General features: G+C 33.4%; 1 protein-coding gene across 9 annotated transcripts; it reads left to right on the top strand.

Annotated features, from left to right (window-relative positions):
• LOC118031975 (chromatin remodeling protein EBS) lies at window positions 1-14455 on the top strand. 9 transcript variants are annotated; one of them, XM_035036526.2, is made up of 7 exons: window positions 1-343; window positions 656-998; window positions 1089-1157; window positions 3439-3577; window positions 8951-9066; window positions 13615-13666; window positions 14083-14455. In XM_035036526.2, exons 1-6 carry the CDS (start codon window positions 271-273, stop codon window positions 13643-13645), a joined length of 771 nt encoding a protein of 256 aa, XP_034892417.1. In that variant the 5' UTR covers window positions 1-270; the 3' UTR covers window positions 13646-13666; window positions 14083-14455. The 9 variants fall into 9 exon arrangements, 8 of the variants coding, with proteins under 8 accessions (XP_034892417.1, XP_073263788.1, XP_034892416.1 ...); XM_073407687.1 differs by having other exon boundaries at window positions 13981-14455; XR_004684596.2 differs by having other exon boundaries at window positions 2-343; window positions 8955-9066.
• The last annotated feature ends 7350 nt before the right edge of the window (window positions 14456-21805 follow it).

Here is a 21805-nt window from a genome sequence, read left to right as displayed (position 1 = left end):
TGCTGATGATGATGTGTCCTCCACCTAGTTTCTTCTTACAAACAAAATCCATCTCCATCTCCATCTCCATCTCCATCTTAACAAGTTCCTTTCTCTCTCTGTACTCACTGCCCCCCATTTCTCGGCTCCTGCCCTGCCGTAGGGTTTCTTTGCCTTCCACTTCTCTGTCAACAAACCTTAAACCCTTACAAAACCTTTCTTAATCCGTACACATTTCACCAAAAATAGAAAAAAAGCAGTGCTTGACTACCGACTAAAACCAAGCAATTCATGGCCAAAACCAAACCTGGCAAAAAAGACCTTGATTCCTACACTATCAAAGGCACCAACAAAGTTGTTAAACGTAAGCATTTACCTTGTTTAAACCCATAATTTCCAGCTACAAATTTCTTCTCTGTTGTTGTTGTTGTTTTTTTTTTTTTTTTTTTTTTTTTTTTTTTTTTTTCTTACTATCAAACTAGAAACCCATCGATTTCTTTGGTTCAAGTTCCAGCCTTGAAGACCCTGGTTGCCAAAATGTCTCTTTTTCTTTCAATTTTGAATACCTATTGTTTTTTTTCTAATTTTAACGGAACCCAAATGCTTTCTCTTTATTCTTCCTTTCCTTTTTGTTGGGGGTTTTGATTTTTGGGTGGATTCATGCTTGTTATTGCAGCTGGTGATTGTGTGTTGATGCGCCCATCGGACACCGATAAGCTTCCATACGTGGCACTTGTAGAGAAAATCGAGGCAGATCATAGAAACAACGTAAAAGTTCGTGTACGGTGGTACTACCGGCCGGAGGAATCCATTGGGGGACGCCGTCAATTCCACGGAGCCAAAGAGTTATTCTTGTCAGACCACTATGATGTGCAAAGTGCACACACAATCGAAGGCAAGTGCACAGTGCACTCCTTCAAGAACTATAGTAAACTTGAGAATGTTGGAGCTGAGGATTACTTTTGTAGGTTCGAGTACAAGGCTTCCACCGGTGGGTTCACTCCTGACCGTGTAGCTGTGTGAGTTTTGTTCTTTTGATGTAATTTTGAGTTGGTTTTTTTGGGGTTTAGTGTTGAATTGATTGGCCTTTTGAATTGGTGTCTTTGAAGGTACTGTAAGTGCGAGATGCCATACAATCCAGACGATCTCATGGTGCAATGCGAGGGATGCAAAGATTGGTAGTTTGCTGATACCACACTCATTTTTGTAATTCTATGCTTTGTAACTGCGAGATTAGTTCCATTTTATCTCATCTAATCTTTGAAATTGTTCGAGCTACTTTTGTCAGAACCAATGTGACAGGTGCTGCTTTCATTCGAATGAATTGTTGTAGCCCCATGATTAGTACTTACGATGACTTTTCCCTTTGTTTTATTCTTCTAGAACTTCAAGAAAAACTATGGTGTGAGAGATAGGGATCCTTTTCGAGAATGCGAAGCCATTTTTCTATTGCTTGTAAGATTAAGTGGCCTACTGTAAACTCTGTTTTATGTTGGGCAGACATTTTAACTTCATGAGAGCTTAATAGGGATCGGCAAAGGATATAGAGCATTGCATGAAAAGTAGCATCTGTGAGATTTATCTAGTTTTATCAAGTTGCATGAGGTCGTTTCTTGTTGTTAATATATCTAGTGGTGGCTTCACTTGAATAGAAGTTGTACCTTGTATAGAAAGTTTACTTCCTAGCAGAAATTCTTTTATGGAACTAAAAACACAATTTAACACACTGCAGGCTTTATTTAGCCATTTTTAGGCAGTAGATTATTTGTTCTCATGCATGTTACTACTTATATGGAGCTCTCTGTCAGATCCTCATTGTCAATTATGAAAAACCCCAGCAGTGTTGAATCTCATAAACAGAATTTTTGATTGAAATACTGTTCTGAAAACTCAGAAATCTCTTAGTATAGGACTTTTGTGTGCAGTAACACATGCTGAGGATGAACTATTTGGACATCAAATTAGTTATTTTTTTTAATTTCTGGTTTGTTCCCTTCTGTCAAGTGGATATCTCATTTATCACTCCCCCCCCCCCCTCAAACTTGAATATGCTTGATTTCTGAAGTTCTTAGTGGTTGAACATGGTAGGTAAAGCATTAAGTATTAACAATTGAAGAAATGAAAGATGATTAAAGTAAGAAAAGGATCCTCTTAAAGACAAGGTTAATACATTTCCTAGTTTTGAAGGGTGAAAGAAAAAATTCCAGTTTACTGCATTTTGTATTCTGTTGCTTGTTGAAGTCATTCATTGAATCATTTGCTTATCTAAATTTGGTACAAAATTCATTCTTCCATTTAAGGACCATGTTAGAACTATAAAGCTACGATGGCTTGAGGAATTTGAAATTGGCACCAATTATCATTGCCTTTTCTATTGCAAAATAGTACAAATCAAGGTTGCATGGCTCCTTATAGATAAGGAAAAAGGGGGGTTGGGTGGGGGAAGAAAGAAACCAAAGAACATATGTGGTATGCTCTGTGCTATCAACATCTAAATGAAGTATGGAATTGAGCAGTCTATGGAGAGCATAATGGTTGGTTTTTAACATTCTTTTCAACAGTTAGTGATTAAAGAATGTAGCAGCCAAGGTTGAGGTGCAATTAGGAAACTTGTGTTATATAGGAGGTGATTTCAAAATTGTAAAATTTACATCTTAAACATGCTATAATGAGGTTTGAGAGATAGTTTGGACAAGAAGATACTCTTGAGGCATAGGTGCAATGCCATTTACTAATGTTATTGATGAAATTCATGAATGTCTTATTTCATAGAATCATTAAAAGATGATGATTGAATTGATTCACTGGATTTCTTTTTATCATGTCGCAATTCATCAAATCTGGTTGATTCGTAGATAGCATGATACAATAAAAGGAATTCTTTTTTTTTTTGGGTATAAGAGCTTTCTTTCCAATTTCATAAAAGAAGTGCTATATTTATAATATAGCTTTGGGAGGAGATATGGGCTTCTATATTGCTATACAAATTAAATTAGGCATTGGATAGGATGCCTAAGAGGGTTTGATGCTGAAGTTGCCACTTTAGCTTGTTTGTATCTAGCTCCATTATCCTTCTGTTCTTTGGTCTTAACGGTATAAACCAGTTTGGAAAAGGTTGTGGAAAGGCTCAAAATGCTAATCCTGCGCTATCATAGGATAAACACCCACTTTCTATTAAATGCTATTATTAATGATGTCCAAGTAGGAGCTTATCAAGATAATTTTTTATTGTAGTCATCTCTGAAAGTTCATGAATGGTTTGCTTTGTAAGAAGAGAGAATATCTATCGTGTTTAGTAGTACAGTTTTTGTTGGTATTCAACTGCTTGTTGATATTCTAGTATTTTATGTACTAAGCATGATTTATGCTACGTGTCGTTGCTCTCTTGTAATTCAAGGTTTATGCAATAACAACACAAAAGCGTTTGTTTCCTGATCATTGATTACTGATCTGCTGCAGGTTTCATCCTTCTTGTACGGGTATGACAATTGAAGAAGCCAAAAAATTGGATCGCTTTCTATGCTCTGACTGCTCATCTGATGATGATGCGAAAAGATCTATGAATGTATTCCCAGTATCTCCGTCCCTTGAAGCTAAGGTAAGAAGTTACTCCAGTTGCCTCAACATCATTAAGGAAACTAGAATCAGTTTAGCTATACAATGTGGTAACATCTTTTACTGCAATTTGTGTGCATCACTACGAAAACTAACATTGTCTGGTTTCTCAAGCTGGCTTTATTCCAAGTAAGGTGTTGATAAATTACCACTATATCTCTAAGATGTGAGTAGGAAATGGGCTGGCATTATTTAAGGCCATATTAATTATAGGATTCTAATTGTATGCTAATTATATAGTTGTATATTTGGTTATATTTAGCTAGGTTGGAGCTGGAAATCAGCCTTGTAATTAGGGATGTCTGATTCTATTTGGTTCTATATAATGGAAGGAAATATCTATTAAGAGGCATTCAGACAAAACCCATTGTTTCTATCATGGTATCAAAGCCTAAACATTCAAATTAGGGTTGTCTCATTCTATAGTTACTATCAAGGGTTAGGATTGGTGAGTGTTTGCTAGGAGGGTGGTTTGGGATCATTCCATTGATCTCTTGCCGTCGGCGCAATCTTTGAAGGTGTTGCCGATATTTGCTGTCAAAATGGCTTGGGTTTTTTCCGAGTTGTCATTTACCAGGTCTGAACTTAATTTTATTCTGGTGATTTGTTGTTGTTTTGGTGATTTGGGCTTGCTAACTTGCTATTTAATTACTAGACTTTGGGCTTATTATTTTTTGGTATCATGACCATTAGTAATTCAAAGTCCTTTGGGGGGGAATTCACGGGTAAGAATTATTCTGTTTGGGAATTTCAATTTCGTTTATATTTGTTATGGGGAAAGAGTTATGAGGCCATATAGATGAAATTGATCCGACTCCCATTGAGGATTCTAAGTTGGCTTAGTGGAAGATCAAAAATGCTAGAATCATGACCTGGATTTTAGCTTATGTTGACTCTTTGATTGTTCTTAATTTGAGGCTGTACAAGACTGCCAAGAGTATGTGGGAATATCTAAAGAAAGTCCATAAAAGATTGCCAAGAGTATGTGGGAATATCTAAAGAAAGTCTATAGTCAGAACAACACGACTTGACGATTTCAATTGGAGTATGAAACTGCAAATTATACTCGGGGAGGTCTCTCTATTCAGGAGTCTTTTACTGGATTTCAGATCTTAATATGCAAAGGTACTGAAGGTTCTCTCGCTACAGTTTTAGAGGTTCATGAGCAGAGCAAGAGAGATAAATTTTTGATGAAATGGCAACTTGAGTTCGAGGTTGCTTGGTTTAATTTGATGAATCGCGATCCCTCTCTTTCTTTAGATATGTGCTTTGAGGAGTTACTTTGTGAAGAGCAACGCCTTGCTACACAGGCTACCTTTCAGCAAGACAAATTACCCACTAATATCGTTGCCTATGTTGTTCAAGTGAAAGGGAAAGGTAAGGACATGTGAAAAGTTCAATGTTATAGTTGCAAGGCATATGAACATATTACTACCCACTTTGTGAAGAAGTATTGTAATTACTACAAAAGGCAAGGACATATTATTAGAGATTTTCCTATCAATCCTTGAATCATCAGGCAAATGCCTATCAAGCTACAATTGGTTCTTCATCTTTCGTTGTTGGTGATTCATATGTCCTTACTCCTAAGATGGTCAAACAAATGATTATTTTTGCGTTTTCAACCTTAGGACTTCAAGGTAACAGTTTCCTACTATTAAAATCATGGTTTATTGATTCTGGTGCGTCTAATAATGACACTTTTCACAATATTCAGTCATATACAACATTATTACAAATTCCAATTGCTAATGGTAGTTAGTTACCTATTCATGATGTTGGAGATGTTAATTCCTCTGTTAGAGATACATTTGTATCCTCTTAACTTTCCACTAGTCTTATATCAGTAGGCTAGTTGGTTGATGATGGTTGTGATGTTTTGTTTTCTCGTTATGGTTGCCTTGTGCAATATCAGGTGTCGGGGAAGATACTCGCGAAGGGGTCGAAAGTTGGATTCTTGTTTTTTCTACACTTTCCCATTCCTCTAGTTATTTTTATGGCTTGTACTATTGTAAACCATAAAAGTGAAATATGGCACAAATGCCTTTCCTTCTCACAATTACTCGTGCTGAAAAATATTTTGATTTAGTTCAAAGTGACGTGTGGGGTATCTCTCTAGTTATATCTCATGCGTATTATAAATATTACATTCATTGACGATTACCACAAATGTACTTGGATTTATTTCCTTCATTATAAATATGAGGTATTTTCTATCTTTCAACAATTTGTTGCTTATGTTGAAACTTAATTTTCTTCGGGTGTTAAAGCGTTAAGGTCTGATTCAGGTGGGGAATATGTCTCGTGAATTTCATGAGTTTCTTAAGCAAAAAAGCATTTTCTCCTAGCTTTCTTGTCCCTATACACCTCAACAAAATGGTGTTGTTGAACGTAAGAATCGTCATTTGCTACATGTTGCTCATACTTTATTGCTTGAATTTTCTGTCCAATGTTTTGAAATTTGAGACTCTTTATCATTGTCTTTATTAGCAGCAGCATCGCCATCTTGACATGTATACCTTTGGCTGTGTTTGTTTTGTTCATTTGTCTTCTCATCAACACAACAAATTGTCTGCTTAATCTGTTAGATGTGCTTTTATGGTTTATAATATTTCTATCAAAGGTTATGTTTGCTATGATCCATGCTCCAATAGATTTCATATATCTCTTGATGTTGTTTTATTTGAAAATCAACATTTCTTTTCTGCTCATGTTGTGTCCGTGCTTGAGATACATATTCTTCCATACTTTGATGACTTGCCTTCTACTCCTGATGGTCAAAGCCTGAATTTGTGTACGAACGACGATGCCTAACTTTGCCTCTTCTTGAGCCGGCTCAGATGATGCCTTCCATGACCGAGCTGGATTGTGGCCCTATTCCTAGGGCATTCTACGACTCTCTCACCCTTCTGATTGATTTGGATGTTCCCTTACATCCTTTCATTCTACTTTGTCATTTATTCCAATTCCTACATGTTATTTTGAGGCAGTTAAGCATGAATATTGGTGGGAGGCCATATTAGACGAGCTTCGCGCTCTTAATGATAACCATACCTGTTACTAGATTAGGCAATATTTTATATATAGCAATAACTTATATTTACAGGATTTTTGTGGTTGGTAGGGCAGTGTTAGGGATTTATGTGGTCGGTGGAGCAATGTAAGGGATTTTGAATGATTTGATAGAGAAAATCATGCCTGTAATTATAATAATTAGGTTGTAAATAGGGAGAATTCTAACTAATTAAAGAGAGTCAAACCTCCATTGAGAGGCATTGAAACCAAAACCAATTTCAATCTTTATAGCATTGCATCAAAGCTCATAGCTTAAATTTCTAGAGTTATGAGAAATTCTCATCTTGGTTTGTGAGCTGATTCAGTTCATTTTTATTGGATATTCTTAGGCTTGGGCTGAATTGTATTAGCATCTTGTTTTGTGGCATTTGTGTTTTCATTGATCTTGTCTATTTTTTTGAGGATGTTGTGGTTTCTTAGTCATTTTAGAAGAGAAAACTTCCATTGTCTGCATGGATGACAAGAATTATTCTTGGGAATTTCAGTTTCAGATGTTTGTTAAATGAAAAGAATTATGGAATCATTTGGATGGATCCTTTATGGTTCCAATTGATCCAATAGAACTGGGATCTTGGGAAAGCAAGGATGCCAAGGTTGTTTCATGGTTGTTGAGTTCTATTGAACCTTATATGGTCAACAATCGTTGTTCCTTCAATACTGCCAAGGAAATGGGGGATTCACTGCGGTGGATGTATCATCAAAATAACTCTACCTGAAAGTCCCAATTAGAGTTGGACATTGGAAATTATCACCAAGGGAATCACTCAATTAAGTAGTATTATTCAGGTTTCCTAAACTTACGGAATGATTATTCGGGGTTGGTGCAATCTAAGGTTCTAAAGGAAGCGTTGGGGGCAGTACAAATGGTCTTCTTCTACTCTTACACTAGAGCATGTCCAATAGATGATGGTTTCCGCTCTCTCTGCTTTTGGACTACAAGGTAAGACACAATTACTCCCTTCTTGGTTAATTGACTCCGTAGCTTCCAATCACATGACTGGCAATTCAGATTCACTATAGGATGTTCGTAAGTATGATGGTGAGCAGAATATTCAAATAGCTAATGGCCATACTATTCCTATTACTGCCATTGGCAATCTAGGGTTTGCCTTTACCAATGTTTTTGTGTCTCCTGACTTATCTGCCAATTTAATCCCGGTTGGCCAATTGGTAGAAAATGATTATTCCTTTCATTTTGACCATCATGGTTGTCGTGTGCAGGATCAAGTATCGGGATAGGTAGTAGCAATGGGGCCTAAAGTGGGACGTCTTTTTCCTCTTCAGTCTTTTTCTATACCCCGTTCAGTATCTTTGGGTTGTTCTTCTATTGCCAACACTACATCTTTGGCATAAGAAATTAGGACATTCTAATTTTGTTATTTTGAAGCATCTTGTTAAAAGTGGCTATTTGAATAATATACATGAGTTTTCTTTCCATTTGTCTTTTGATTGTGTTTCTTGTAAACTTCGTAAAAGCAAATCCTTATCATTTCCTATGCAAGGAAGTCAGGCTTCTGCTTGTTTTGAAATTATTCATACTGATGTTTGGGGTGTGAGTCATGTTCTTTCTCATGCACATTAAAGTTATTTTGTAACATTCATTGATGACTATAATCGATTCACCTGGATCTATTTCCTTCATTCTAAAGTTGATGTGTTTTCTATTTTCCAAACCTTTGTTTGCTTTTGTAGAGACACAATTTTCTATCAAAATTAAGATCTTATGTTCTAATTTTGGAGGAGAATACATGTCTCGTGACTTTCAATTCTTCCTATAACAAAAGGGTATTATCTCTCAACGTTCGCGTCCTTACATACAAAATGGAGTCGCCGAGCATAAGAATCGACATCTTTTAGAGGTTGTTCGTACCTTATTGCTTGAATCTTTTGTACTTCCTCGATTTTGGGTAGAAGCTTTATCTACAACTATCTATTTGATTAATTGTCTGCCTTCTCAAACCTTGAATCTTGATTCTCCATATTTTTGTTTGTTTGGAGTCCCTCCTGACTATAATTCTCTTCATGTTTTTGGTTACATTTACTTTGTTCACTTACTCCCATCGAACGTCACAAGGTTGCTGCTCAGGCTGTTCAATATGCTTTTCTAGGCTATAGTAATTCCCATAAATGATTTGTATGTTATGATGCGGATAATAACAAGATTCGCATTTTACGAAAATCAGTATTTGAAAATTAGTATTTCTTTCCGTCTTGTGTCGATTCTGGTTCTGCTTTGCTTCCTTCTTTTGATGACGTGTCTACAATTGTTGATCGTTTTAAGCCAGGAATTGTCTATCAACGACATCACCTACTGCCTCTTTCTACTCCTGAACCAACATCTAATCCTGTTTTACAAGAGCCTCGACGGTCAACTCGGGTTTCACAACTTGTAGATAGGTATGGCTTCTCACGTTTTGCTCTTCAGGCCAATATTGATACTATTTCTATGCCTAAATCTTATTTTGAGGCCTCTACTTAATAATGTTGGCGACAAGCTATGCAAGATGAACTTCAGGCTCTTCAGGATAATCATACTTGGGACATCATTCCTTGTCCCTCTGGGGTAAAACCTATTGGATGCAAATGGGTATACACAATTAAGATGGGTGCTGATGGATTTCTTGACAGATATAAAGCTTGACTGGTGGCACTTGAAAACTGACAACAGTTATGATTGAACATTTGCTCCTATGGCCAAAATGACCATTGTCCTTACTGTTATGGCCATTGCTGTCTTGAAAAGATGGTCGCTTCATCAGATGGATGTGAAAAATGTTTTTCTACATGGTGATTTGTAGGAAGAGATTTACATGACTCCTCCTGGCTTGTTCTCTTCCTCTTCTACCGAGGTTTGTCACTTAAAGCAATCCTTATATGGTTTGAAGCAAGCACCACGGGCATGGTTTGAGAGATTTCGTGCAATTTTGGAATAGTATGACTACTCTCTTCTTTCGCAAGACTGATATTGGGATCGTTCTACTTCTTGTGTATGTCGATGATATTGTGATTACAGGATCTGATTCCCAGTTGATTGAGCAGCTTTAGTAGCAACTCAAATCTTATTTTCATATGAAAGATTTTGGTCCACTACAGTATTTTCTTAGTCTTGAGGCCTAGCATTGTCCAGTTGGCATACTTTTGCATCAACATAAGTATATCTAGGAGCTTCTTTCCTTAGCTAGTCTTTTAGACGCTAACTCAGTTCTTACACCTATAGAGGCCAACTTGAAGCTACATTATGAGAATGGTGATCTCTTGCCTGATCCCTCCATGTATCGGCAACTGGTAGGAAGTTTGAATTATTTGACTATTACCTAACATGATATCTTGTTTGCTATTCAGCAGGTTAGTTAATTTATACAGGCTCCTTGCTAAACCCACTTAGCCGTTGTTCGTCGTCTCCTTCGATGTCTTAAAGGGACATTTGGTTGTGGTTTGCTATTTTCTTCAGGGACTCCTTTACAATTGGAGGCTTATTGTGATGCTGATTTGGCTGATTGTCCAAATACTCGTTCTGTTTCAAGTTGGTGCATGTTTCTTGGCAGCACTCTTATTTCTTGGAAGAGTAAAAAGCAAGCACGTGTCCCAAAGTGATGTATTGGGTTTGAATATAGAGCTATGTCATTTGCTTGTTCTGAAATTACATGGCTTCGAGGGCTATTAGGTGAACTTAGTGTTCCACAGCTTACTCCAACTCCGTTTTATACTGATAACACCAATGCTATTCAAATTGTTGTCAATCCCGTTTTCCATGAGCGCACCAAGTATTTAAGGTGGATTGTCATTCTATTCGTGAAGCACTTGTTCGTCAAGAGATTACTCTTCCTCACATTTCCATCGAACATCAAACTGCTGACATCTTTACTAAAGCTCTCTCTCGTCACCGCCATAAATTCATGATTGACAAATTGATGCTTCTTGATCGACCAACATTAATTTGAGGGGGGGATGTTACCAAATTAGGCAATATTTTATATAAAGCAATAGCTTATATGTACAAGATCTTTGTGGTTGGTAGAGCAGTGTTAGGGATTTTGAATGATTTGATTGAGAAAATCATGCATGTAATTATAATAATCAGGCTGTAAATAGGGAGAATTCTAACTATTTAAAGAGAGGCAAACCTCTATTGAGAGGCATTGAAACCAAAACTAATTTCAATCTTTATAACAATACCTAGGATGTTGTTCCTTGCATAGTGACTATTAAAGCTATTGGTTGTAAGTGAGTTTACTCGATCAAACTCTGTTATGATGGGACTTTAGATTGATATAAAGCATGATTCCTCTTGCTACTTCACAAGGTTGACCGCTTCATCAAATGGATGTCAAAAATGCTTTTCTCCATGGTGATCTCAAAAAGGAAGTTTACATGACACTACCTCCTAGCGTGATCTCCAATTTTTCCTTGGATGTCTATAAGTTGAAGCGCTCTTTATATGGACTGAAATAGGCTATTTAAGCCTGGTTTGACAAATTTCGAGCCACCTTGCTTCAGTTTTCTTTTCAGCAAAGCAAGTAGGACTCTTCCTTGTTTCTTTGCAAGACATCTATGGGCATTGTTCTTTTCCTTATCTATGTTGATGATGTTGTTAATAATGGGACAGATTCCATCTTGATTACCTGTCTCTAGCAACATCTTCAGGCCTCATTTCATTTGAAGAATCTTGGTTTGCTTACATGCTTGGGGTTGGAACTTCACACTAATCCCTCTGGTATATTCTTGAATCAACATAAATATACACAAGATTTGATTACTTTGGCAAGTGTTTAGGATACCTCCTCTATGAATACTTTTTTGGAGGTTAACATGAAATATCATTATGAGGAAGGCGACCTCCTTCATAATCTTACTGTGTTTTGTCAACTAGTTAGGAGCTTGAGTTATTTGACGATCACACGATTTGCTATCTCTTTTGCGGTTCAGCAGGTTAGCCAGTTTATGCAATCTCCACGTCATTTTATATTTAGCTGATGTTTGTTGTATCATTCGATATCTTAGAGGCTCACGTAGCCATGGGTTATTCTTTCCTACTGGTACTCCTCGCCTTGTTGCATTTAGTGATGTTGATTGGGCTAGATGTCTTGATACTCGTTGCTTTATTACTGGATGATGCATGTTTCTTAACAACTTCTTGATCTCTTGGAAGAGTAATAAGCAGGCATGTATGCCCAAATCCTATACAAAATTCAAATACCATGCTATGTCTGCTGCTTGTTCTGAGATTGTTTGGCTACATGGACTTGGCTTTTCGTAGTTCAACCCCACTCCTCATCATGCAGACAACATTAGTGTCATTTAGATTGTGGTCAATCTTGTTTTTCATGAGCGTACGAAACATATTGAAGTGGACTACCATTCTATTCAGGAATCCATGGATACTTGAATCATCACTCTTCCGCATGTTCCACTAATCTTTATCTTGTTGACATCTTTACCAAGGCTATGACCTGACAACGCCATCAATTTCTGGCTGGTAAATTGATGCTTCTTGATGAACCAACATCAATTTAAGAGGGGATTTCAGTAGGGTATGGGTTGACATTATGTAAGGCCATATTAATTATATGATTCTAATTGTATGCTAATTATATATGGTTTCCATATTTAGCTAGGTTGGAGCTGGAAATCAGCCTTGTAATTAGGGATGTATTATGCTATTTGGTTCTATATAATGGAAGAAACAATCTATTGAGAGGCATTAAGACAAAACGCATTGTTTTAGTCAAGATGTAGGATTATCCATACCCTTATTGGCTTGGAGGACATGATGTGAACTTATGGGGCTTTGCTCCTTTCTCTCATGTAACTGGATAGAAATTGCACAACTTTACTTTAATGGCTACTTTTATGCTAATTGTTACAAAAAATGAATTATTGTTGCGCTATCATGTTTTCATGATAGTGTATTGTTTATTATGTAAAATATCACAGTACTCTTTATCTCTTCCCTGGATTTTCTTAATTGCATGGTGAGCGTGTATTGTTCAATTTATGTTTAGTTCTGCCTTCAATCACATGGGCATAGCTATATTAGATTTTAATGCATGTGCAAGATATTTCTCGTGAAGTTGGGTATAACGAGCACAATGGTTTGTGGTCAAAATGTACTGGTGAAAGCCCTTCCACACAAGCACACATGAAAGAAAAAGAAAAGGTAGAGCGTTGTCAAAAAAAAAAAGTACAGACTTCTGCCTTTTCTGTTTAGCCTATCAAGGGGTGGTAGTTACAGTGTGCTCTCTTTCTAATTCTATAGACATGCCTAAAGCTCTTTACAATTTGATCTTAAAAAGCTGTCCTGGTAATCTGCAAGTGTCCGTGTTTGTATTCCTGAAGTTCTTCATGACATGGTGTCTTGGCCTTAGGCTGCAGCTCATCTTTCTTAACAAGCTAGAAAAAACAAATGGAGGGAGGAACTGACATGGGGTTAGGTATTGATGATCTCTGATTTTTGTTAAATCGGAACTACCCACTTGAACTAAAAATAATGAATGCTTGATTAATGTTGATCAGCAACCTAGAGATTGGACTATGTATTTTAATAACCAAGTGCATATAGGTTTCTCTGCATTTTTCTGGAATTCTAATTCATGAAAAGGAAGTTCTTTGAAGGAAAAATGATTTTTGCTTTTTTAAAAATCATAGTTTGACGAAGAAACTGCATGGGATGGATTATGTCAAACAATGGAACTATTGCACAACTATCACCGAAAAGCTGTCATAACCAATAGATGTGTAAAGGCTGTAAGAATGTGACTTCTTAAAGTTCAGGTGAAAAGGAAAGGAAAATTTGTAACTGGAAACAATTTTAATTTGCTGAATGTCTTTGATCGTAGCAATTGTTTGACTGGTTGTCGTTGGTCGCCCGCAAAAAAGTCATTAGCTGAATCTGCTTTATTATTCTCAATTTTTTTCTGATGTGGTTGTCTTTTACTCTTGTGCTAGGTGGAGACAAAACGTAGGAAGAGGTGACTGAAGTTGTGGTGCTTAACAAAGGGTTAGTAAACGTTCTTGCATTAGCTCCACCATCTTTGTCGTCCTTGTTGCTATGTTATGGAATTGTGCTTGCACAAACTAGAGGCTTTCTATTAATTATCGTGTTCAAGTGTCTGTATGTGTGAATGAGCTCCGGAGATGATTTTGTGATCATTGATGTCCTTGCGAGTCTCCACCCATAAAAGAAGGTGCTGCATCTTAAGGACCTAGCACGACAGTGAACTGAGAATTTAGAGAACATTTAGGTTTTCTTGTGATTTTCTGCAACTCTTGTCATGATAGCATTGTTCTTCTTTGTTCCTTTCCTTATATTAGTAAAGGGGAGATAAAAATAGATAAGATTGGAGCTGAGCAAGAGCTTTGATGCAATCTCCTCTTTGAAGCAAATCACAAGAGGGTGTACTGTTCTTTTTATAGGTTCTGTAGAGGATTCCATTGTCAAATTTGGAATGATATGTTCCACATACTTCATATTTGCTGATCTGAAAACATTGAGGTGAAATATCTGTAGCTTTCAACAAGCCAAGGAAAAGGGGGAGAGTTTATATTATCATCTGGGAAAGTTTCCTAAACTATTTATTGGGAAAGCTTACATCTCTGGGAAGTTGGATTCACCAAGGAAATGCGTGCTGCTGTTACCAAAACTTTTACAGAATTTGATGCATGATAATAGTTTCAATCTCATATCAGAAAGAGATATAAAACATTCTGTGTTTTTCCAATAACTAATCTAGAGCTACATTTATTCATTGATGTTAGGATTTTATAAGCTTTTTAGTTTTGAGATCAATTCATTTTTTTCTGGGTGTATTATAACTTAGTTTCTGTTGTTTATGGAAACAAATTAAGTAATTATTAGAGTATTAAAAAATAATTAAATAGTTCTTCGATTATATTTAATTGAGTAGAATTTTGTTTCCAAAAATACCTTCATTTTTTCCATTTTATTTGCCTTTTTTTTTTTTTAAACTTCTATATGTTTCTTAAAATAAAAAATTAAATTAAATTGGAAGGCAATATAAAATGACGGAAAAAGAATGTGAAAACACAAGAATTAAATATATAGTTTCTGAAATCACAAGGACTAAATAATTAGTTTTTGCTAAACTATAGGACTAAATATAATTAACTCATTTTATTTTCATTATTTGACGTGACATAGTGTAGGTAAAATTTAGGGTTTTTCGAAGCCTTGAAACAACTATTTTAAACCATAATTACTAAACTTGGCTCGGGAGTTGACACGGTGTCAAGTCTCAAGATTTATGAGTAAATTAAAGTCAACCTGGAAAAATTAAAAAAAAATTAAAGTTTTAATATTTTATATGAAAAAATTAAGAAAAAATCAATGTAAATATAGGTTATACATAAATTTTTTAAAAAAAAAAAATTTAAAAATTTTATCCTACATTAAAAATATATTATGTTAAACTTTTAAGTTGAAGTATTTAAATAAAAAAAGTTTTTTTATCCCATATTGAAAAAAATATAATTTTTTTTTTTGAGAATATATATATATATATATATATATATATATATATATATATATATATATTGATGGGTTTCAAATCTTATATTGAAAAAACATAGTTTTTTTTTTTTTTTTTGTGAACATAGAATATATATACTAATGGGTTTCAAATCTTATATTGAACAAAATAACTTTTTTTTTCTTGAAACATAGTGTATATATACTAATGAGTTTCAAATCCCAAATCCTAAATCCCACATTGAAAAAATACAGCTTTTTTCTTGTAAACATATAATATATATACTAATGAGTTTCAAATCTCATATTGAAAAAAAATAACTTTTTTCTTAGGAATATTAAATATATATACTAATGTTATCCTTTTAAGTTGAAATATTTAAACTAAAAGGTTTTTTTTTATCTCACATTGAAAAAACATAATTTTTTTTTTCTTGTAAACATAGATCATATATATTGATGGGTTTCAAATCCTACATTTGAAAAAAAAAAAAAAAACCAGGTCTTGCCTGGGTCTCACCCGTGTCACCTGGGTCACAGGTTGACCTGCCAAGTCGACTGGGTTTGGCCAGGTTGTTGCACCGGCCGATCTTTTGACAAATTCAAACCAGTCCAGCCCTCAGGTCAACTCTCCGGGCTAGTCCGAGTTTAATAACTATGCTTTAAACTGTAGAGAAATAGTGGCATATAGTGTAGGTATAAACTAGGTTTTCCAAGCCCCGAAACTACTACTTTAAATTGTAGAGAAATAGAGATAAAATTTTGATGTCTTCTTAAAAGTTTGTAATTTAATAATTTTATATGAAAAATACACTTTTTAAATATAAAAAAATATTATAATTAGTAAAATTCTAATTAAATTAAAAATTCTAATTTAAATAGAAAAAATAATTCAAATTAAAATTCAAAAATAAAAAATTTCAAGCAGTAGCTTCCATACTGAATTTGAACATGTTACATGAATGAAGCTATTTTAAGCTATCCTATTTTATAGAGAATAGAGCTATTAGAATATTTTAGAAATTTTAAAATAATTCAATCTAAAAATTGGATTAAAAGATCATATGACTTGTCCAAACTACTTCTTGAGCTAGGACTTTTGTCACGCACTTCAAGCTTTTACACTTAAGAACTTATCCTCAAGTTTATAGTTAGAAATTGAAATCCTCAATTTTAAAGGAATATATATGTTGAATATATCATTTTTAATTTCTAGTCAAGTGTATGTTGAAAAAAAAAATCTTTTACTACATCTTCAACATCTTTTTCAATTTGTTTCATATCTGGATTTCTGATTAGATCACTATTACACTCTGATCCCATATATTTGTTTTTTCAAGTCTTATATTAGAATTCTCGACTTATTGGTATGTCTTTTATGGTAAAAAAGAATTTTGTACCTCCACCAATATTTCTACTTCTTACATGCATTATTGTCTCTTTCATGGAGAACAATGTGATTAATGATGTTTGATTGTGCTTTTCTATTTTTTTTTCTTAAAAATTGTTTGATTTAAAGGATATTTTTTTTAAGTGCTTCAAGACCTTGAGAATTAATATATGATACTAATTTAGGAGCTTTATTGATTTTTTTTTCTTCATCATTAGTAGATGAAACATCAACAAGCAGAGCAATGTTCGTAGTAGTGTGATGGTTGTTGTTATCACCACTGTGATATTAAAATTATCTACTTTGAAGATATGACATCTTCTTTATGCTTTTCATCCTTGTTATTTTATAATGTTGAATATAAAGCAAATAATAGCAATCTAATTACATATCTTTCTAGTATAAAATCTCTTTATAATCATTTTATACAAACTTTAAAATTAATGGTTGTCTCAAAGCTTGCCATGACAGAAATAAAAGGCTTACTTGTACAAATTCTATATTCTAGAACTTTAAACAACCACTAGTCCTACATTTTGATAATAAGAAATCTTGTTAAAATAAAAGTAAGCTTTAATCCCTGACAATCTTTTAATAATTTTTTTACAACATGTTAGTGAAAAGTTTGATTGCATCATTGTCCATATAAACATGATGCTTGGATAGATTTAAGGTTTGGTTTGCTCTGAGGTAAATTTCTAACCATATTCTTCTTCTCATTACAGTTCTTGTTTGCACCTTCTACAAGTCGAACTAATGTTCTAAAAAGGTGTTTGGGAGTGTGGTAGCAGTTGTTTTTTAAAGTGTTTTTCGTCTAGAAATGTATCAAAATAATATTTAAAAAAAAATCATTTCTAACATCAACACATCAAAACAATATGAAACCATAAAAAAAATTAAATTTAAGCCAATTTTTTTTAAAAAAACATTTGTGGGTTTACATTACTACGTTCCCAAATAGTGTATAAGTTATTTGAAATTATTGTCCATGTTTACTCTAAACTATCTAGCTTATTGAGCTCTTTTTGTTGCATCATGTGCCTTTATAGTGTCTCTGATGGCTTATAAAATGGGTTGGTGCCATTTTTTTTCTGTCAAAGAGACAAACTTGCTCTATACCAATTGACATGGTGTATAGTGTGATTGAAAACTAGGGTTTTTTAAACTTCAAAATTCCAACCTCAATATGTAAAGAAATAGAAAGTAAACTTTGATATCTTTTAAAAAGTTTGTAACTCATTAATTTTTATTTAAAATATAATCTACAAGGCTATTTAAATACAAGAAAAATAACCTCATTAGTAAAACTTTAATTAAATTGAAATTCATAATTTAAATAGAAAAAATAACCCAAATACAACAAAGAAAATAACAAAAATTCAAGTAGTAACTTTTAGATTGCAATTGGCCATGTCTCATCTTATTTTTACAAGGAATATGATATTTAGAATGATTTGAAAAATATATCAATTCAATTTAAATTTTTTTTGTGTTAAGGCTTTTGTTATATGTCTCGTGTCATGTTAGGATTCTATTATGTCACCTTCACATTTCCTTGAACATCACATGGTGTAGCTTTCTTGCTATAAATTCTTTCTTGAAAATCCAGACAAACCAAACATGAAGAAACAAACAAAAAAAAACCCTTTTTTTTTATAATTCTTTCCTGAGACTCTTTCCGTTTTTTCCCATGCTTACAACTTTTTAATTTTTTTAACGTTTTGCATATTTTCTTTTTATTTCAAGTAGAGGTATATATAAAAAAAGAAAATAAAATCAAGTGTAAGCCAAAAAAAGAAAGAAAAAAAGAAAGATGATGAGAAAAAATGGAGCGCGAAAACAAATTAAAATGAGTAAAAAAATAAAGAGTGAAAAAAAAATGCAAAGTATATATGTATCCAATAATTCAATATTCTAAATCCATACCTGGATATTCTAAAAATCAAAACTAAAGTTTATGACAACGTTGCTATTATTCTTTCTCTTTTTTTTTGTCATTTTTTCAAATATTCATGACACATGCTTTGTTTTTTTAGGGCCCCTAACAAATACTTCACAAGATTTACTTTGTTTCTTTGAAAACCTAAGATTTTTCAATGTCATGTTAAATAACAATGTTCTTGCAACTCTCATGACTTGTATTAGTTTTTGAAGTAGATATTTCAGTATGGTGATTTGGTATACGAAATGATCTCATTTTGTATTGAGTTAAAAAAAGATCAAATACTTATTTGAAGTCTTGTGTTTGGATTTTCTCAACGTGAACAAAGACGAATTTTACTCACTTCATCATGACTGTCATAAATGGTTCCTTATATTTGGAGAACACTATTTATTAGTTTTTCCTGCTTGCTCGATTAGAATGAATTTTTCAAGGCATGTAATGAAGATTGAGTTTCATGGTTACTTAAAAAAAAGAGTTCACAGGGATCACCTTCACTCCTTTATGCCCTTTCATCCTCTCTTTTTTCTTTTTCTTTTTTCATATTCTTCCAGCATATGTTATGCTATTAAATTCCTTTATTTTTAGAAGTGAGACAAGGGATCTTTCCAAGTTTTTCTTTTCACTCTAAACCTTTGATTGAACACCTAATTGGCTTTTCTTTTCTGAAATCTTTTTATTTGCTCATATCAAGATATCAATGCCCTTTTCTATTCCATTTAAAAGTTCCTTAATGATTTTCCCTTTCTTTGTTCATCGAAGCAATAGGAGAAGCTTTTGCTTGGTTTTTAGATACTCGTGTGTCTTTTCAACAGGATAAGCTTTTGCTTTGTTCATCAAAGCCTTTTTTTCTTTTTGGGGTTCTTGGGCTTTTATATTCTACGACCTCAATCAAGAACTCATGGATTTTGTTAGCAATTATTCTACTTTTTTTTTGTGTTTTCCGACCACTTTCTCATCGTTAGCGGAAATTCTCAAATACCTTCATTCTTATCATTTTCTAATACCTACTTCAAATGTTGGGTGTGATCCTAGTCAAGGTTATTTTAGGAAAAAAAACATTTCAGCTTAAATTAGGACTACACAAGACATTCATTTATAGGGGATATTAAAAATAGCATTTCAAGAAAGATTGGATAGGATTGATAAATTTTGATCTCATTATTGTAGTGATTTGCACGAAATTGTTTTGGGAGTTCATGACTCATGAAAACTTTATTGTCTTTCTTTCATGTAGCTCTTACATAACAAACTTTGATAGTTAAGTCATTCCTTTGGGTTTTTAGGTATTTAGCCATCTCCTAGGGACTTTCTAAGTGAATCGTTGCTCTTGACAGATCATTGATTTTTCTTAAAATTATTAGTCAAAGTCCAATCTTGAAAATCTTTGTTTAAGAGAATGATTTTTAAAAAATAGTTTTTTTTTTTGTCGAGCCTTTAGAAATCATTTGTAAAATATACAAGATGTAATGTGAATGAATATCCAAACTTTATTGATTTAAGAAAGATGAGTGCACTACGCATAGTGTTTCTTTATAGAGTCAAAGTTCACATACCTATGCAAGTCATCTCAATCCATTCTTGTAAAAAACAAAGCTCCCCTAAAGGATGTTTTCTTCACTATATATGGGCTTTTGTAATTAGGTGGCTACTTACTCTAATCTTCTCCCGGTAGATGTAAGATCTTTCTTAGTACTAGATCTCTTTCCTAAAATACTCTAGGTCTGACTTTCTTGTCACATGCTTTATCTATTTTTGGTGATATAACTAGTGATGACAAATTACAGGCAACCTTTTTTCATTGATCATATTTAATTACCTATATCTCATTTTGACCCAATCAACTTAAAATAATGAATGCTTTTTGGATTTATCCTTTTTTAGCTTAAAATGTTGAAAAAAAAAAAAAGAAACTTAGATATGATTGCACAAGGTTGAAGAAGAAGCCACATCCCCAAGTAGTATAAGTTTTAGCAAAAGTATGAGTGAGAGCGATGACAACATTTTTGGAGGTGTATGTCATTCCTTTAGAGAAACGGAAATATGTGACATGGGTTTTAACATGGGTCTTTGCTCCATGTATCAAACAATAATTCAGAAAAGATAAGAGAGTAGTTTTCTATTCCTAAAAGGTTTATTTATAAGCTCGTTAAGAGTTCATGATGACAAATGTTAATCAGGTTGGGGGGCTAGCTTTCATAAAAAGTTTTTTGTTTTTTGTTAAGGGAGATGAACTTATAGTTCACCAAGACTTGTAGAGAACAAGAAAAGGGTGAGATCTCAAGTTTTAACTTTATTTGTGTCAACTTATAATTTCAAAACTAATAAAAGTACTTGAAAAGAAAAGAGAATATTTATTTATTTATTTTAAAAAATTATAACTAGATCTTAAATTCCACTAGTTGATATCATTATTACTGTACATATCAACAAAATTAGTATAAAATCCAATTTTGCATTTGCAATATTAGAAAAGAAATTTCAAAATTATCAAACCCAATCTAGAGACTACCTTGGAAAAAAGCCCAAGTTATCAGCTCACCGATTAATCTTCGAATCCAGGGTCAGCTTTTATTAACCATTTTTATTAAAATATTCATGGTTTTTTACCCAACCGGGTTTGGTTTGGATTTGTCATTCAACAACGTTAATAAAAACTTGATCGGCTCAAATAAGGTTATCTGAGTCAATATATTATATAATTTAGCTAAAAATCCAACTTAAATCATACTTTGAATCTTGAATTTCTTAAATCAATCAAATTTAATAACTATGAGAAATTCAACTCCATCCAAATAATAAAAATAAATTTGTACTAGTGATTCCCATTAAAATAATAATAAAGATGAAAAGGAATGCCAATGGTCGGTCAATCCTAGAAGGCAAGAAATTTAACAATATTCATTAAAAAAAATAAAAGACATTAGATAATGGGTTCCATTGTAACAAATAAATATCATATGATGACTTGGATGGGAGGAGAAGTTAGTCAAATGAAAAGGTCAACCTCATATGAAGACATTAGATAATGGGTTTCATTGTAATCCTTTACCCACCTGTGCAAAATACATGATGAGGTTAGAAAAGATAAATCCACCAAGAATAAATAATTTAGAAAAAGAAAACAGAAAGGATCCAAAAATAGTTATTAACAAAATAAAAATATAAAACAAAAAAAAATAATTATTAAATTTATTTTGGAATCAACCCGTGGGCAAGATGAAACATATTAATCTAAATTTATTTTTAAAAAAAGAATTAATGTGTTATTTTTTACTTGGTTTTAACCAAATCAATTCCAAAAGAAGTTAACCTAAAT

This window comes from Populus alba, chromosome 2, assembly GCF_005239225.2.
Source record: "Populus alba chromosome 2, ASM523922v2, whole genome shotgun sequence".
Classification (NCBI taxonomy): domain Eukaryota; kingdom Viridiplantae; phylum Streptophyta; class Magnoliopsida; order Malpighiales; family Salicaceae; genus Populus; species Populus alba.
This window is presented reverse-complemented; position numbering and strand designations above follow the sequence as displayed.

What these genes read in the sequence shown, in the direction of transcription:
- LOC118031975 (XM_073407686.1), top strand. Translation starts at nt 271, where the DNA reads ATGGCCAAAACCAAACCTGGCAAAAAAGACCTTGATTCCTACACTATC. An exon ending in CACCAACAAAGTTGTTAAAC is followed by an intron (nt 344 to 655) that starts GTAAGCATTTAC and finishes TTGTTATTGCAG; the next exon opens with CTGGTGATTGTGTGTTGATG. An exon ending in CTCCGTCCCTTGAAGCTAAG is followed by an intron (nt 3,578 to 5,509) that starts GTAAGAAGTTAC and finishes GTGCAATATCAG; the next exon opens with GTGTCGGGGAAGATACTCGC.